At 40.8% G+C, this 19,110-nt stretch overlaps 1 protein-coding gene across 1 annotated transcript in view; it reads right to left on the bottom strand.

Moving 5' to 3' along the window:
- LOC114477139 (uncharacterized) overlaps positions 1–16,370 on the bottom strand; it is a 39,602-nt gene extending 23,232 nt beyond the window's left edge. The window contains exons 1-4 of the mRNA XM_028469263.1: positions 16,172–16,370; positions 5,444–5,529; positions 4,822–5,359; positions 762–1,227 (exon numbers count right to left, since the gene is read on the bottom strand). Coding sequence (XP_028325064.1) covers positions 762–1,227; positions 4,822–5,359; positions 5,444–5,529; positions 16,172–16,297 — 1,216 coding nt within the window. The 5' untranslated portion in view covers positions 16,298–16,370. The remainder of the gene's footprint in view (positions 1–761; positions 1,228–4,821; positions 5,360–5,443; positions 5,530–16,171) is intronic.
- Between the last annotated feature and the right edge of the window lie 2,740 nt (positions 16,371–19,110).

Genomic DNA, 19,110 nt, shown 5'->3' with positions numbered 1-19,110 from the left:
TCGTGAGTAGTGAATCAGAACAACAGGTTACTGAGATATCCTGGTGCTCAGGATTGGTCAGTCATGATGGAGTGTGTTTCATAGAGCACCAATAAATGACACCTGGAGGTAAGAGCATCATCTCCACTTTAAACCTCTTTGAACCATCAGAGCAGAGTCTTCACTGTTAAGTGAAAATAACTTTCACAGCTGTTTTCACCACAAACCTGTACAGATGCAAGAGAACTATATAGAGCAGTTAGATATCATAATTAAACTTTGTGGTATTGTTGATATTAGCACTCGTTAAGAAGAACATATCAAACTGTCTCTCCATGTCACAGAGGTTGCCGATCCCTAATCTATACTATAAAAATCTACAATGAACAATCTATGCTATGCTAACTAGCTACTCACTACTCACCATATCTCTTCATTCACTAATCTCTCAATCAGACCTACTCACACAGATTGTAGAGTCCACAGGTGCTAGTTTTATAGGAGGGGACGGAGCCAACAGTGATGGTCCAATGACATCACAGAATCTTGTTCTCAGCCCATAGCAACATTAAACTGTAATATCCTGGTTCAACCCATAGAAGGCAGTCACTCTGACATTTACAACTAAAGATTAATAAACAGGTTTACTTCATACACAGTACATATAATTTAGAGTTAGTTCCTCTTTAAAGTCCAATCCCTGAGTTAGTGTAGTTTGAAGGCTTCTGAGGAGCTTGGTTATAGTTATTTTTTTGTAGCAGTAGAAGGTTCATGTTTCCTACCTTTGATCCCAGATGGCTGAGCCTTTGATGATGTTGAACATGAAGCTGTAGGACCTGCCCGTGGATGTTTCTGCTCCTCTGTCTTCACCTTGTGATCATTGATGATCGGTACGGCCCCCACACTCTTTAGGATGTCCCTGATGGTCTCACAGTCCAAGCTGTCCTGAGTGACTGAGGAAAACTTTAACAGGAGCTTTGGATCTACCCTGAAGCTCTTCAACGTTTCCTCTGCTTGGCTGTGCTCTGATGTTTGGAGGGACAAACCGTTCCCGTAGAGAAAAAGCTCTTCATCAAACTTCTCAACCTTTTGAGAGGAAACGCTCTCATTCCTGTTTGTCTGAAGCCAAGAGAAGTCACTGCCCATGCCCACCCTGTCATGGGGAAGGATGTCGCTCTCCTCTTCATCCTGATGCACACATGTTTGCTCACTGGACACGTGCTCCTCTGTTTTTACTCCTCCTGCAGCCTAGCACACAGAAACAACAATAAGTACACAACACTAACATGTTAATGACTTCACTCCTTCACTGGGTTCATGTTACTGTACCATCGTGACTTCATGATGATGTGTGCGACTTCCTGAGTGACAAATTGGTTAAATTAGTGATGCACCAAAATTGTGGCCATTGATAATGGCTCAAAAATACAGTAACACTTTTCTCAGCAAAAGTAAACAGCGCGGTCAGTGCGCTTTGTCTGTAAACTGGCAAACGTGTCCGTGGACTCAGACAACTCTATCCACAGATCTTCTGTAGCTCTGATGAGATGTTTAAACACTCTGAGCAGGTGAAGATGATTACAGCGGACTCATGTTTTTATGGAGCGCCGCTGCGCTGCACGAGAAACAGACCGAGCTTCATAGACACGTTAAAGTTAAGGGGCATTGGTCGGCTCTGATTTAGGAGTCAGTGATTTGTGTAGTTTTTTGGCAGTTTAGACTGTGTTTGTGATGATTTAGGCAGTGTTTAATGCAAACAGGACAAGAAGGGGGCGGACAGTGCACCTAATGAGCACTCCCTGAAAACATTTCCCCATAAAAAGACGTTCCTTGCTTCACGGTGACGGCATTTCAACCTGATTCTGTCCATTTCCGCGTTTCACCAATTTCATTGGTCCGTGATTCCGTCCGCAATTCCGTTAACATGGATTTTATAGGGCCCGAACTGTAGTTATGTGTAGTTCCATCAGACACATGCTGAACATCAGAAACATTCATCTGGTTTCAGTCAGCACACGTTTCACAGAGATCCTATGATCTACATCACTACTGTACCTGGTACACATTATAAACATCAGTACCAGGATTAAAGCAGCACAAGTAATAAAAGCAGAGAATAGAGAAGCACACAGAGCAGTAAAGTAGAGCAGAGCTCACACAGTCACTGTAATAAAGCAGAGAAGCTTTCATCAACAACTTTAAAGCATTTTGTGTTTTAATGAGAGAACCGATTTAATGTGATTGTCTTTCAGCAGCTCAGTCACTTATAGCTACGTACATTATTATTTATTGTACAAATGGGATAAAGTTAAAACCATCCATCCATCTTCTTCCGCTTTTATCCGGGGCTGGGTCGCGGAGGAAGCAGTCTCAGCAGAGATGCCCAGACCTCCCGATCCACGCACACCTCCTCCAGCCATTCTGGGGGGACCCCGAGGTGACACCAGGCCAGCTCAGAGACATAGTCCCTCCAGTGTGTCCTGGGCCTTCCACGAGGCCTCTTCCCAATAGGACATCCCTGAAACACCTCCCGAGGGAGGCGACCAGGAAGCATCCGAAACAGATGCCCGAGCCACCTCAGCTGGCTCCTTTCGAAGTGAAGGAGCAGCGACTCTACTCCGAGCTCCTCCCGAGTGACTGAGCTTCTCACCGTATCTCGAAGGGTGCACCCAGCCACCCTGCAAAGGAAACTCATTTCGGCCGCCTGTATCCACGATCTTGTCCTTTCGGTCATTACCCAAATCTCATGACCATAGGTGAGGGTAGGAACGTAGATCGATCGGTGAATTGAGAGCTTTTCCCCTGACTCAGCTCCCTCTTCACCACAACAGTCCGAAACAGCGACCGCATCACTGCTGACGCCGCACCGATCCGTCTATCGATCTCACGCTCCATCCGACCCTCACTCGGGAACAAGATCCAGAGATACTTGAACTCCTCCACTTGAGGTAAGGACTCTCCACCGACCCAGAGAGGGGAAACCACCTTTTTCCGGTGGAGAACCATGGCCTCAGATTTGGAGGTGCTGATCCTCATCTTGGCTGCTTCATACTCGGCTGCAAACCGCCCCAGTGCACGCTGAAGGTCCTGATTTGTTGAAGCCAACAGAACATCATCATCTTCCAACAGCAGAGATGAAATCCTGAGGTTCCCAAATCGGACCCCCTCCGGTCCCTGGCTGCACATAGAAATTCTGTCCATAAAAGTAATGAACAGAACCGGTGACAAAGGGCAGCCCTGGTGGAGACCAACATGCACTGGAAACAGGTCTGACTTACTGCCGGCAATGTGAACCAGGCTCCTGCTGCGGTCATACAGAGAACCCCCCACAGGGCAACACGAGGGACACGATCGAACGCCTTCTCCAGATCCACAAAGCACAAGTGGACTGGTTGGGTGAATCCCACGAACCCTCGAGCACCCGATGAAGGGTATAGAGTTGGTCCAGTGCGCCGCGACGGGGACGAAAACCGCATTGTTCCTCCTGAATCCGAGGTTCGACTATTGGCCAGATCCTCCTCTCCAGCACCCTGGAGTAGACCTTGCCGGGTAGGCTGAGGAGTGGGATCCCTCTGTAGTTGGAGCACACCCTCCGATCCCCCTTCTTAAACAGGACCCATCACCCCGGTCTGCCAATCCAGAGGCACTGTCCCCAACTGCCACACAATGTTGCAGAGACATGTCAACCAAGACAGTCCTACAACATCCATAGACTTAAGGTACTCAGGACGAATCTCATCCACCCCCGGAGCCCTGCCCCTGAGGAGCTTTCTAACCACCTCGGTGACTTCAGCCCGGGTAATGGGCGAGTCAGCCTCTGAGTCCACTACTGCATCTCCCCCACACACATTGAAACTACTATCTATCTCTGGTGAATTTTAGTTTGACTAATGGAAAGAAGCTACACTTTATCACTTTGTGAACAATGGTCAGAATATTGTGCATTGGTATGAATTTGATCCTGCGTCTGACCTGAAAAGTGAATTTGAAGACGAACCTAAGGGAGTTCAGAGGTTCTTACAAGACGTGTCTGCTTGGTAATATTCAACCTTCTTGTCATAATTAAATAAATATACGTAATTTTTAAATTACATTTTGCAATTCAGTAATATATAATGAAACTATGTTGCATTATGTTGCAATGAAAACATAAATATGTCTAATTTTTTTGGAAGACTAAAAAGAGGGCATTTGCCTTGGCATCCAATGATACATTTCTTCCATGAAGGCATTTTGTAATTCTGACAAGTGTTGCCAGTATGATGAGCTCAGGAGACGCGTGGTTCCACCAGATGTTAGCTAATTGCTGTAGTGTTGTTGACGCTATGCGGCTGCCTGCTCGAGACGCGAGGGAGGGGCGCTCTGCGGTAGAGCGGTGGGTGGTAACTCGGCTGGTGACTAAAGGTCCGAGGCATCTCTAGGAGGTGGGGGCATTCCTAGGAGGACTCAGGCGTAGCTGGGGTTAACTCTAACTCTCAAACATACATGAATGAGCTAAGGCAACACTCCAACCATGTGTTTAATGAGGGAATGACATAGTAACATTATATAACTCTTGAAAAAGTCAATTTTATATAATACCCCCCCTTTAATTGATACAATTGCAATATTTTAATTTGAGTGGTTAGTAACACTCAAAGCCAGAAATGCTGTAACTGGCATATTCACTTGTTTAAGTGTTTCTGTCAAAAATGTTCATTTCGGTGCATCTTTAGATCATCAGATAATAAGTGAAATCCTAAGTTAATCAAAGCTCAGCTCTGATTGGTTTATTCAGAGAGCTTCTGTCTGGTTACGGATGGATGGATGGATGTGTGTGTGTGTGTGTATAGGTGAATCTACCTGGATGGAGTGGATGACATCTTCTAATCTCTTCCTGCTAACGACCTGCATCAGTTTGTGGATGACGCTGCGTGCTGGTGACGTGGTGCTGCTGTGGCTCCTGCTGTGGCTCCTTTTCATCACTCGGCTCTGGGATTTGGCCCTTGGAGCCGGAGCCCTGCTCTGTGAGCGGCTTTTCTTCCTGGCACAGCTCTTGCTGCGACTGTGTTTCCTGGCACAGCTCTTGCTGCGACTATGTTTCCTGGACTTGCTCCTGCAGCGGCGCTCACGGCTCTTGCTCCTCCCCCTGCTACGCCCCCTGCTTCCTGGACTCTTACTGCGGGAGCGATACACACTCTTACAGCGGCTCCTGCCACGGCTGCGGCCCCTGCTCGTGCTCTTCCTTCTTCTCATCAGCTTGTGGAACTCCTCCACTTTTTTCACAATGAGAGTGGACTTCATCACATCCTTCACATCACCTGCAAAGGTTCTCTTCAGGTAGTCTGGCAGAGGTTTGTTGTCTGCGATGCATCTTAAGAACTCCTCCCCAGCCTGTTCACTGGGAACAAAAACACACTGCATTTCAAACGGAAACACAAACAACAACCAGGGTGTGAGTGTGTTTACACACAAAGCCGTCTACCTGCTTTCACAGGGGGTGGCGCTCCACGGACGCTGCAGGTGTGCTGGCTGTTCCACAGCATGTGATGAGCCTTGGTCACAGCGGGGCTGAGAGTGTTTAAAGCTCAGGTTACAGCGCACACACACACACTCAGTAATGTGATGAATTATAGGTGAAATTGACTAAAGGCGTAATAAACACAGACAAAGGACAATATTTTGTCATTTAAAGGAGACAAATCATGGTTTTAAATCCTTCCTTTTTACATATAAATCATACAGTTGTGGTCTATATAAAGAGGAACTGAAATGCTTGGGTCTGAATTTCTCATTATTATAGCTCCACCCCTTTTCTAATGTGCTTCTGAGAGCAACTCGTTTTGGTGCTGTCTCTTTAAATGCAAATGAGACACTCCATACCCCGCCCCCTCTTCAGGTGACACTCGGTTCAACTCCAGCCTGCTCGGCCATTTTTGTAGTTTGATAGAAGAGATACGGCTATGTAGCGGCGCATAAACTTTTTATTCAGAGGTTATTTACACAATGTCAACAACGTTAGACTTGTCCATCCAGCCTTACATGTTCCAGCCAGAGTCTGACCCAGTGGAGCGAGATGAAAATGAAGATGATGAACCTGCAGAACCCTAACAAGTGAGCTAACACAAGCACCGAGCTAACGCTAGCCCCAAGCTAACGTCACAAAATGCATTTTAATACAATCATCAAGGATCTAAAACGAGCACACAGCGCTAACATATGAAGACGGTGCTAATGCTAATGCTAACAAAACAATGACAGGGACGTCTTATCATCACACTTTTTAGCGTTATTTACAGCTTACCGAAGTGCTCTGTTCATCGTCTCCAAAGATAGAAGGAATTGAACCCTCAATCAGACAAAGTCTTTCTGTAAATCCTTCTTTATACTGGTGGAGGTTGATGAAGCAGTCATCATTGAAGTGCTTCACACACACAAAAATGACCTTATCCACAGATGTGGTACATTTCTATAAAAAATAAAACTCAGACACTTTGAAAAGGTTCTGATGCTGGGAGACGGTGTAATGAAGCGTGTGGGTTACTACATCCAACAACACAACATTTTGACTTATCCTCTCATAACTTCTGCATCCTGGAGCTTGGACTACAAAATAAAAGCCTGAAATAAAAATGGCGGATTGCTCGAAGTGTTGGACCTGGAGTTGATGAACTAATTTGGCAGTTCTGCTGCAAATACTGCGACGTTATTGTTCAAAAAACGTAATAGAGAATAGAAAAATCGAAACAGATTGAAAAATATGAGCAAAACAGAATATAAAGATATCAACGGAGCACCTGAAGAGACTAATTTGATTTTTTCTGTACTTCTAAGCACTCTAAATATACAACAAAATGCATTTAAGGGCTAAAAAAGTGGATTTATCATGATATGTCCCCTTTAAGACTTTTTAAAAATAGTTTGTTAATTTATTTTCATTGATGTGTTATTTATTTATTTAACAGTACATAATAGGTTGATATAAATGTCATATTTCTCTGTGTCGCTCCAGTATCTCAGTTGTGAATTTGTACACAGCGCACACAGGGGGGCAGATGTCAACTATGAGCTCCTTTATACGGTGTAGCTTTAAGTCCAGTTTTCACACGCAGTCTGGGACTCAGTGATGCTCCATTAACTTTATCAACTCAAACTAAAGTTTAAAGTTAGCCCCTCCCATCACACCATCTTTCACATACTATAGGGATGAGCAATATAAACCAAAACTCATATCTCCATATGTTGATTTATGATATAAATCTGGCGCTGTAATAACAGGTTTAGAGTGCTCCTTCTGTTAAATAATGTATACTTTTTAGGAACATACTTCTTAAGAGCATTTATCTGCTATTTACGGTATGTGAAATGTGTCATGTAAATATATATGTATATATGTATGTGGTGTTTACAGCATTTTCTGCTCTGTTTATAGCACTCACACCGTGTCACAAAGGAACAGAAAAACAAATTAATTTAAAATCTGGATATTTTTAACACAATAAAATCTTCCCTAAAGACCATTCAGTGTTCAGACAGATTTATTAACAGCTGATCAATATGTTCCACTTTTTCTCCTCTAAGGGACAGCACGTGTGAGTGAGTTCTGTATTGTTTAGATGAAGGCCTAGGTTAGAACACACAGTGATCATCTAACCGAGCTTTAATGTTCTGAGAGAAAGAAACCATATCTAAAACATGTATTTTAATAAAAATATAACCTTATAGGTGATATTGTAATTTTATATAAAATTATTCCCAATATGGATTTTTGGGCTCCTGATCTGATTCCAGTTTTTTAGCTTTTAATTTTCCCGATCCTGTGCCGACTTATATATTTTTAAAACACATAAAAACACAAAACTACATGTAACCAGAAGATAACTTCAAAGGTTTATTATAAATGTATTTTTGTGTTTATAACATAGCCTTTTGTAACTTCTGAATTTGAGCTATATTTATTCTAAACAATTTAATTTATTGTTCTCTTTAAAAGCGTTGGTGCTGAACAAAACAAGTAGCGACTAGAAAATCACTGGGAAAGCCGAGTGATTTATTAAACCACTGTGCACTATTTTTATTTAAATGCTGCCATATTTCATCTTTTTATGATGAGTCACAAACACATAAAGAGTCCAGCATGAGTACCGGGCGGGACATACATACAATGCACTTCCCTACCACTACTACATTACCCATAAGCCACCGCGACTAAAGGAGCAGGCTCAGGCAAAGCTCACATCCACCCATATTGTGATTTCCATGAGTGGTATTTTCTCATTTTCGGTAATCCAGAACGTCACCAAAATGTAATCACCTGTTCCTTGTCCCATTATCAACATCCAAATCCGTTCATAACTTTTTTTGATAACAGACAGACAAACAGATGGACAGACAAACGCAGGGTAAAATATAACCTTCCGCTCTGCGCTTCACGCTTGGCGGGGGTAACAATACAGAATAAAACTAAGATTTGAACAAAGTGAAACGCTGTCAATCACATTCTATTTGAGCTGCATTGGTTTCAACTTAATCCTTCAAAGCATGAAGTGAAAGTTTTTTTTCTGCTGACTCAGCAGATCAGCAATTTCTCTTCTCATCCACAGTAGAAGCGGTAGAGCTGAATAGTCTCTCACGGTCCATGCTTGGACATGATGACGGTCCCGGATATTTAGTGAGGGACCCCCACTGCTCTGGAGGAGTGACATCAGGATGGTTGGTTGGTTGTTTTGCACCTTAGCTACCATAGCAACTTCATTTTGGTCTAAGATCTCATGGAAGATGCTCCCAAGGCTTTTCCATGACTCCTTTCTGACGCTCTTCCTCCTGCGTGTCATTCCTGACCTCAGTCTTCTTCACTGTTTCAATGAAAGTATCTGGACACGGGAAATACCTGAGAAAAAATATAACAAATGTATTATTAACTAAATCAAATCAATATTATCATAATTGAAAATAATACATGATTGCAAATAATGAGAAAAAATGTAAACCATTGGACTTGCCTGTCTGTGTTTCTTGGACCAACCAATGTTGTGATGTCGTAGAGGGTTTCTGCTTCAACGTTGGAGAAGCGTCTGTTTACTGCCTCCAACAACGTGCTTTTCTTCATTTTTATTCCTTGATCACTGTTGTCCTCTCAGGAAAGAACACGCTTCAACATTAGCGCATGTTGCACTTTCTGCACTCACTAATTAGTGAGTGTGTATGAAAGAATTGATTTGGCAATATATCTTATATTGATCCAAAAAATGTCCAAATCAATATTTAAATCATGTTTAACAAAAACTATATATATATATACATACACACATATATATATATATATATATATATATATATGCAGTGGGGCAAAAAAGTATTTATTCAGCCACCAATTGTACAAGTTCTCCCACTTAAAAAAGATGAGAGGTCTGTAATTGTCATCATAGGTAAACCTCAACTATGAGAGACAACATGAGAAAAAAAATCCAGAAAATCACATTGTAGGATGTTTAATTAATTAATTGGTAAATCCCTCTGTAAAATAAGTATTTGGTCATCTACAAACAAGCCATATTTCTGGCTCTCACAGACCTGTAACTTCTTCTTTAACTCATTCAGTGCCAGCCATTTTCATAATTTCTACCCCCTCACTGCCAGCTGTTTTTGAGCATTTTTGACTGATTTCAAAGACCCACAGAATATTTTGTACTATGACTATCTGAAATCTGACACCAAAGATTGAAGCCTCTACTTTAATCAGAAACATTTTTTTTTTGTTGCTGGCTTGTTTCGTTCTCCCGTAATCAGCTGTTGAATAGAGCAAGTTTTACACAAATCTTCAGTTTCAGAGCAAAAAGCTGAGAAAAAAACCCTTTTTCTAAAAAAAAACCCTGTCAGTGACTTTAAAGCTATTATTATTTTTTTGCTTTAGTGACAACTCTAACATCTGAGCATTGTTTCTTTTTGATGATAAAATTATTATTATTTATCTATCTGGTTCAGAGTTATATGGATTTCTTACTGTAATTTGGCGTTCCTCCAAGTCTTTCCCCCGTCAGTCTGTACACACGTAACTTCCTGCTCCTCCCGGACATACAGACTGTCACTGTTTGCCACGTTTTTTTAATTAACATTTTATCTCACCATCGCCACACTCTCCAATAAAGTTCCACACATGCTCTGGTCGGCTGTGAGCTGCTGTGTGCTGGATCAGAACATCGACATTATCTCTCGTATCTGCTAGAGAACATTTAGATGATCCAGAAGAGGATTGGGTGAAGGTCATATGGTCAGATGAAACCAAAATAGAACTTCTTGGTAAAAACTCAACTCGTCGTGTTTGGAGGAGAAAGAACACCATACCTACTGTAAAGCATGGGGGTGGTAACATCATGCTTTGGGGCTGTTTCTCTGCAAAGGGACCAGGACGACTGATCCATGTAAAGGAAAGAATGAATGGGGCCATGTATCGTGAGATTTAGAGTGAAAACCTTCTTCCATCAGCAAGAGCATTGAAGATGAAACGTGGCTGGTCTTTCAGAACGACAATGATCCCAAACACATCACTCTGGCAACGAAGGAGTGGCTTCATAAGACGCATTTCAAGGTCCTGGAGTGGCCTAGCCAGTCTCCAGATCTCAACCCCATAGAAAATCTTTGGAGGGAGTTGAAAGTCTGTGTTGCCTAGCGACAGCCCCAAAACATCACTGCTCTGGAGGAGATCTGAATGGAGGAATGGACCAACATACCAGCAACAGTGTGTGAAAACCTTGTGAAGACTTACAGAAAACGCTTGACCTCTGTCATTGTCAACAAAGCGTTCATTACAAAGTATTGAGATTAACTTTTGTTATTGACCAAACACTTATTTTCTACCATAATTTGCAAAAGAAAATTCATTAAAAATCCTACAATGTGATTTTCTGGATTTTTTTTCTCATGTTGTCTCTCATAGTTGAGGTTTATCTATGATGTAAATTACAGGCCTCATCTTTTTAAGTGGAGAACGTACACAATTGGTGGCTGAATAAATATTTTTTTACCCACTTCGGACTCGGAAATAAAATACATTTTCCATGAAATGAGCACGTTTATAAACTGCAATTTTGTTTTTCTCCTCTAGCGGATGCAGGTTTGACTCTACCCGGGATGGATGCACATATTCAGACTTAGGAGGACCAGACCTTTCTGCTGACACCTTGTTTAGCCCAATCTGAGCACTTTTGGAAGCACTATCAACAGTGGAGCCACTTTCACATTGTTCTCTCCACAGTAAGGAGGCGGGGCCCTTCCCGCGCGTAGGCGTGGTTCCAGTGTCTCTAACTGATACGCCCCCAACGTCTCAGAGAAGTCCTTGTTTTTCCATGCTTTTAAGACCAAATTTTACATACTTAGCGATATTTTTCATCTTTGAAATGTGTCTCAGTGATCAATGACACACGTTTCTGTGGTGTGACAAACTCATAACACATTTATTTCTGCTTTACAGGGACTTTAAGTCTTTAATGCTTTACCAAAATATTGTTCATTGTGTTCGTGCAAATTAACTTTAAATTATTAAAAATAAAATAAATGCAGAAAACAACATTTCAGTCAGTGCATTATAATATAAACAACTGGGTGGTGTATGAAAACCTGGGCACACATTTTAACTTATACTTACCACCATGTGTAAAGTTCAACTTAAACCTGCTCTGCAGACTGCACACACCTCACCGCAAGATTAAATATTGTGATGTATCGTATGGATGTTTTGGCACACCCCTACTTTGCATCATCTTGTAAAATGACATGTACCAGTTATTTCTCTATTTTCCAGGTATTCAACATTTGTTCCATAGCTTCTTTAACATGTTGGGCTGTGTAAAGCTCATTAGCATGTACCGATAATATAGTGTTCAACAGGTTGAAAGAGGGGTCTATTCAAGGAGCGGTCAGATGGTCAGGCTCTGAAACCACATGAGACAAACCTCTGAGGTCCATATGTCTGTTGTAAATGAAATGGTTGCATCTACTCAGAGTCCCTAGATCAGGGGTAGGCAACTCCAGTCCTCAAGGGCCAGATTCCTGAGACTTTTAGATGTGTCCCTGTTCCAACACACCTGAATCAAATGAAGGATGTGGAAGACATCCACCAGAATAGATTGAATTATGATAATAGTACTTCTGCTGATTGGCATTGGTATTTTCCTGATTTATTGCAAATTCGGATTATGATGGAAGCATTATTGGAATCTGCTAGTCATCGATAGAGGGAGCCGAGCTCTCAGAACTTTCACATGAAATCTACTGTGGAACTTTAAGAGGAGTGGAGAGTTCAGGTACAGAAAGGGCCACATTATTTGGATTATTGGAATGACCAGGGACAATTAGGTCTAATAATCAAATGTTGTGACTAGCCTGTCTGAAAACAAATATATTCTCATTATCAGTCCCACTTGCAACCTTAGATGAATGCAGATCTGACGCTCCGTCCCCGCTCCTTTCCCCCTCCCCCATTGCCACCTAGACTTTCCATCTTCTGAATCAGACCTTCCAAGGTCATCATACCACCTGACTGTCAGAGTGAAAGCAAAGGTTTTGTTTTGTCGAATGCCTCCACCAGCCCACCACCCATTGAAGTAATTTAATAACGTTTTTTTTTTTTTGTATTTGATTACTCGATTAACCACTAGAATAATTGATAGAATACTCTAAAGGCCCCCTTAATTAAAAACCATTTATTTCCATATCATATATGGATAATGTTGCTCAATGATTATGAACTGGAAACTCAACTAAAGCTAACTATACTAAGCTAACACACTGACTGGGCTAAGAGCTAATGCTAACCACTCAATATAAGGAATAGACCAAATAAAAAGAACACATCTAACTGTCATAAAACCACAGAGAGCCACAGATTTGTTTATGGTCAGATTTAACACTTGTATAGAAGAATAAAAGCTAAACATGTCACACGTTGTGTGAAATAAATATTAGCATAAAAAATAATGTCACTATTCACTATTTTTTAATGATATTTCACGTGTTCACAGACAAAGCTGGTCCCATTAGACTAATGTAACTATTTAGATTATTACACATAAATATAGTGAATGATTAAATCATCAGCTCATGAACTCTTTAGTCAGCAGTTATTGTAGCTTTTTTAATGTGTCTATTGTTGTTTTCACATTTATTTGTGTTAGAAAGTTGGAAATTGTTTTATTTATTTATAGTTTTTATCTAAAGTGATGTTTACCGTTATGATAAATATCGCCCCTCCCTATTTGGCGCAGTGGTGAACCTGTTCTATCGCCTAGTATCGCTGATCTGACGTGTTTGTGACTAAAGTTGGCACCAAGAACCGGTTCCTAACGTCCAGTTCCAGAACAGTTACGAAGATGTTTGCATTTCGATTCTTTTTTTTGATTCCTAAATGTACGCACTAGTTTGTTTACGCTGGGTTTGTATAAAATACGTCCAGAACGCGACTGGTGTGTGTGTGTGTGTGTGACTGCAGTTCCAGTTTGGACTGCGGAGCAGAAGGAGATATTAAATTAATTAAATTAGATATGAACTAATCACTGGTAAAAATCTTCTTTTTAAACATTGTGTTAATGTAAACTGAGATGTGTAAGAATTTGAAGATGAAGATACTGTTTTATTTATTGATGTTAATTTATTTTAAACTGTTTTTAAGTTTCCATTTACATGATCAATATAAATGAAATCAAACATTATTCTTTATAATTATAACTGTATATAATGTAATCCACTGTATTGTCTTCATAGAGAAGGTATTTATGGCTCCAGGAGGACTTTAATCCAGGTGAGATGAGGTTCAATGGTTCCTTGTAGAGTAAAGGTTACAGACCCCTGACCAGGGGAAGAGGGTTAGGAGACCCCACTATCAGAGCTGGACCCTCTCAATTTAATTCATGGTGAAACAATGTAGATGATAAATTGGTTATGTTACTGTTAAATTAATTCATGTACAGCATTTCTGTAAAATAATAAAACAGAATAAATGTAACCTGTTACATCTTCTTTTAAAATGATATAAAATAAATGACCTGTTATTTCAGCCACTGATTGTTGCAGAAAAACTTAATATTGACAATAAAACATTAAAACATTTAGCAAATATATCTTGAGTCATTATCAATCTTTACTTCATATAAAACTACAGTATGTTAGTTAAGTCAACTATTCATCAGTATGTATGTCTATGAGTAAATAAGTGAAAACATTGTTGATGATGATCAGCGCTGATTATTTCTGATTCCTGCATTCAGAAATAATCAGCGCCCATCATCATCATCATCATCATCATCATCAATGTTTCACTTGTTATTTACTCTGTAGTGGATCAATATATACACAGTGTTTTAATAGTTTCATCAGTCTAACGTCTGTCAGAGTTTCATTTAAACTCTTTAAACTCTCCAAACCTGTGGTGAGGGCTTTAAAAAAGTGGAGAAATGATGCTATGGAGGAGCTACCCTTGTGTATGGAAACCACAGATTGGGACATGTTCAAAGCTGCCTCAGATAACCTGGACGTGTGTACGGACACTTTTGTGAGGACAGTATTATTCCAACATGCACCAGGGCGTATTATAACAATGATAAACCTTGGTTTACATCCAAACTCAGATGCAGATGATAAGTTGGCTATGTTACTGTTAACTTAATTCATGTAAAGACAGTTAACTATTCATCAGCATGTATGGCTTGAAAAAAAAAAGGGTGTGACCAACTGAGAAAGTTAGTGTAGAGCCGTTATTGTTATTAAATGCTCTAGTTTTTCAAAACAATCCCTGCTGGATTTTCACTTTAAAAATTATACATTTTGTCAACAATTTTTGTGGAATTTAGTGGAAATATTTGTAACAAATTTGAAGATTTTTAATTTCTTTTGATAATTTGTGTAAAAAAATGACTGCATTCATGTGATGTAACCACGTGGAGCTTCATTGAGTTTGAGATATGTATAACTGAAATATTTGGTAACTTACACAATAATTCATGTTTTCTCTATCAATTCTACTGTCTTTTGTGGGCCCAATTGAATGCCCTAAAGGGCCGGATTTGGCCCCCCGGCCATGGGTTTGATACATGTGCTCTCCACTGTGAATAACGCTGTACATGCGCTAATGTTGGCTCTTTTCATCATAACTCTTGTTTTTAGCACTATGGAAATAAAGTTCAGTTTAATTAATTACACCAACCTAGAATAAAACAGGACAAATGTTGATGAAAGTAAACTAAAAGAAGTCATTGTGTTAATGCTTAATATAGCACATTTAATTTAATGATAATAAATATTATATACACAAATGCAGAATAATAATAATAACAATAATAATAATATGCTAAATGCTCCCTTCATGGTCTGCTTTAAAATCGGAGATTTTCTTGTTTCAATGATTCCTAGATAAAATTGAAAATGTCCATGCAAGAAAATTAAATAATTTGAAACTTAAAATAGATTTATTTAAGAAAAATTCCCCTGTACAATGTTTTTTGCCTCTTATATTTTCCTTTTGTGTGCATTTTCTCTTATTGTTAAACTGTATTTAGTTCATGTTTGTAGATGTTGTGCATTGATGTATAAATGATGAAGCTTTATGGAATCAGAACAATATCATAATGAATGAACTATTACAGGGTTTTTCACAAATGCACACAATCTGTTTCACAAATATTATTTTGAGGCACACATGTAATAATATAAATCCACAGATAATGCGAATTGCTGAATGTGCATTTACAAACCGCTTCTGTTCTGTGAAACTTCTGTGTATTTGTCAGAGAAATCTCTGCGGTGAATTTTGTGACTACCCTGACGTCACGGGTCAACAAACGTCACCATTGGCTGATAAAACTGATTGACAGATTCATCAGCCAATCAGATGTGTTTGCTTTCAGCCAATCATATGGCTTCTTACATTTTGACATATCAGTACATACCAGCTCTACAATTGGTTTAAATTGAGTGTGCATTAGTGAAACAAAGCATGTGCATTAGTGAAAAACCCTGCAAGAGTCCATTCATTATGAAAAAGTTCTGATTCCATAAAGCTGTTGCATGCAAAACAAATGTAGCAGTTACGCATGCGCACTTGGACCACCAAGGTGTTATTTATAATACTGTATTGTCTTTGAAACAACAGAATTAAACTGAATAAAAGTGTAGTGATGATGAAACTGTGCATAATGTAAACGATGTTATCTTTGGTACCTACAGTGAACTGTGCGGAGGGGAAACGGCTGAGGAAAGAAGCCCCGGGTCCAGGCGGCATGTGACCAGAAGAAAAGCCAAAGGGAGGTCCGGGGGCCGGAGGGCGGCCGAACGGAGCGCGTCCAAACATGTTCAACACGGTTCACTATTCTAACAGTCACACAGTAGACTCCATGCTAGCTACCACAACTCAGGCTGCTGAGGAAGCGGAAATACACGAGCACATCCGGGGCAAGATTTTCAAAATAAAACGTCCCATGTCTTTGTGTGATTTATTTTTGTATTTAAAGCTGGGTTTTTTAACGTTGGGGTCGGGTCCCCATGTGTGGTCACCTGGAGTTTAAATGGGCTCATCTGAAATGTCTCATTGATTTAAAAAAAAAAAAAAAAAAAAAAAAAAAGGTTAAAAATAAATTTTTAATTTAAATTTTTTGTTATTCTTTTTCAAATTAAAACAACACACAAACTAAAACAACTGTATTATATATTTTCACGTTATATAAATCTAATTGAAAAATAATAATACAAAACAGTTAAATATCTGAGCTGGCTGATATTTCATAAAAAGATATGGGCTAAGATTTGTCCCGACCAGAAACGGAATTCAAATATTTGGTATTGAATTTGAAAGTAACAACTTTAAATTGAATTTACTGTTTTTAAACTGTATTAGTAACTTTACATTGTAGCCTTTTTAAGAAGGGGGACCGGAGGGTGTGTTCCAATTATAGAGGGATCACACTCCTCAGCCTCCCCGGTAAGGTCTATTCAGGGGTACTGGAGAGGAGGGTCCGCCGGATAGTTGAACCTCGGATTCAGGAGGAGCAATGTGGTTTTCGTCCTGGCCGTGGAACTGTGGACCAGCTCTACACCCTCAGCAGGGTCCTTGAGGGGTCATGGGAATTTGCCCAACCAGTCCACATGTGTTTTGTGGACCTGGAAAAGGCATTTGACCGTGTCCCTCGGGGATTCCTGTGGGGGGTCCTCCGGGAGTATGGGGTATCGAACCTCCTGATAGGAGCTGTTCGTTCCCTGTATGACCGGAGTCAGAGTCTGGTCCGCATTGCCGGCAATAAGTCGAAATCGTTTCCGGTGAGGGTTGGACTCCGCCAGGGCTGCCCTTTGTCACCGATTCTGTTCATAACTTTTATGGACAGAATTTCTAGGCGCAGTCAGGGCGTTGAGGGGGTCCGGTTCGGGGGCCTCAGTATTGCATCACTGCTTTTTGCAGATGATGTGGTCCTGTTGGCTCCAACATACTGTGACCTTCAACTCTCACTGGATCGGTTCGCAGCCGAGTGTGAAGCGGCCGGAATGAGAATCAGCACCTCCAAATCCGAGTCCATGGTTCCCGACCGGAAAAAGGTGGAGTGCCTTCTCCGGGTTGGAGATGAGGTTCTGCCCCAGGTGGAGGAGTTCAAGTACCTCGGGGTCTTGTTCACGAGTGAGGGAAGGATGGAGCGAGAGATCGACAGGCGGATTGGTGCGGCGTCTGCAGTGATGCAGAGTCTGCACCAGTCCGTCATTGTAAAAAGGGAGCTGAGCCAAAAAGCGAAGCTCTCTATTTACAGGTCGGTCTACGTTCCAACCCTCACCTATGGTCATGAACTTTGGGTCATGACCGAAAGAACAAGATCACGGGTACAAGCGGCCGAAATGAGTTTCCTCCGTAGGGTGGCTGGGCTCTCACTTAGAGATAGGGTGAGAAGCTCAGTCATTCGGGAGGGGCTCAAAGTAGAGTCGCTGCTCCTCCGCATCGAGAAGAGCCAGATGAGGTGGCTCGGGCACCTAATTAGGATGCCCCCTGAACGCCTCCCTAGTGAGGCGTTCAGGGCACGTCCCTCCGGAAGGAGGCCCCATGGAAGACCCAGGACACGCTGGAGAGACTATGTCTTTCGGCTGGCCTGGGAACGTCTCGGGGTCCCCCCGGAAGAGCTGGAGGAAGCGGCCGGGGAGAGGGAAGTCTGGGCCTCCCTACTGAGGATGCTGCCCCCGCGACCCGGAAACGGCTAAGCGGAAGAAGATGGATGGATGGATAGACATTGTATTTTTTCCTGTTGGAAACAAATTAATCTTAGTTCATTCAAAAAATTCTATATATTTCTGCTTCTGCTGCTCAAGTTTCTAATCAGTTCAAAACAGTAAATTACATTTTCAAGTTGTTGTTTTCAAAATCAATACCAAATATTTTAATTCAGATTCTCGTGGAACAATTCTCAGTCCATAAAATGTGTATCAATGGGCAAGGTTTGCATGAATATGTAAATAAAAATAGAAATACATATAAATCTTAATATAAGACTACAATAGAACTAAAAGAGGGCTGAAAATAAATGTGAATAGAATTAGAGTCATTTTAAAGATGTTTTGTTAACAGTAGTCATGGCCACACAGTCACATGATATATGGACCCTTTGAATAACACAATAAATCACATTAGTAATTGTAACATTTAAAAGAATAAATCTAAGTGAACGCATATATATTACGTTACTGCACATTTGGAATCTTTATTCATTTCAACCTTTTTAAACTAAAAGTAATGCAGTTGGACAGAATCACATCATTGACTCATATACAATTTAAAAAATGACTTATACAAAAAGTCTAGAAAAAATGTCTTTGGGGTCACCCTAAATTTTTGATATAAAAATGGGGTCACGACCCAAAAATGGTTGTAAACCACTGATTTAAAGGTTCATTTATTGATATAGGGCAGGGGTCCCCAATGGCCCCTATCCATCATGTTTTATATGTTTCCTCTTCCAACACACCTGATTGAAATGACCAGGATGGTCATCAGGATTCTGCAGAGCTTGATGATGTCATCGTTTGAATCAGGTGTGTTGGAAGAGGAAAACATCTAAAACATGCTGGATAGGGGCCCATGAGGACCAGGATTGGGGACCCCTGTTATAGGGCTCTATTCTCCCGTCTGGACTC

The sequence above is a fragment of the Gouania willdenowi genome, chromosome 15 (assembly GCF_900634775.1).
Source record: "Gouania willdenowi chromosome 15, fGouWil2.1, whole genome shotgun sequence".
NCBI lineage: Eukaryota > Metazoa > Chordata > Actinopteri > Blenniiformes > Gobiesocidae > Gouania > Gouania willdenowi.
The sequence above is the reverse complement of the archived record's forward strand: the minus strand, read 5'-3'. Positions and strand labels throughout refer to the sequence as shown.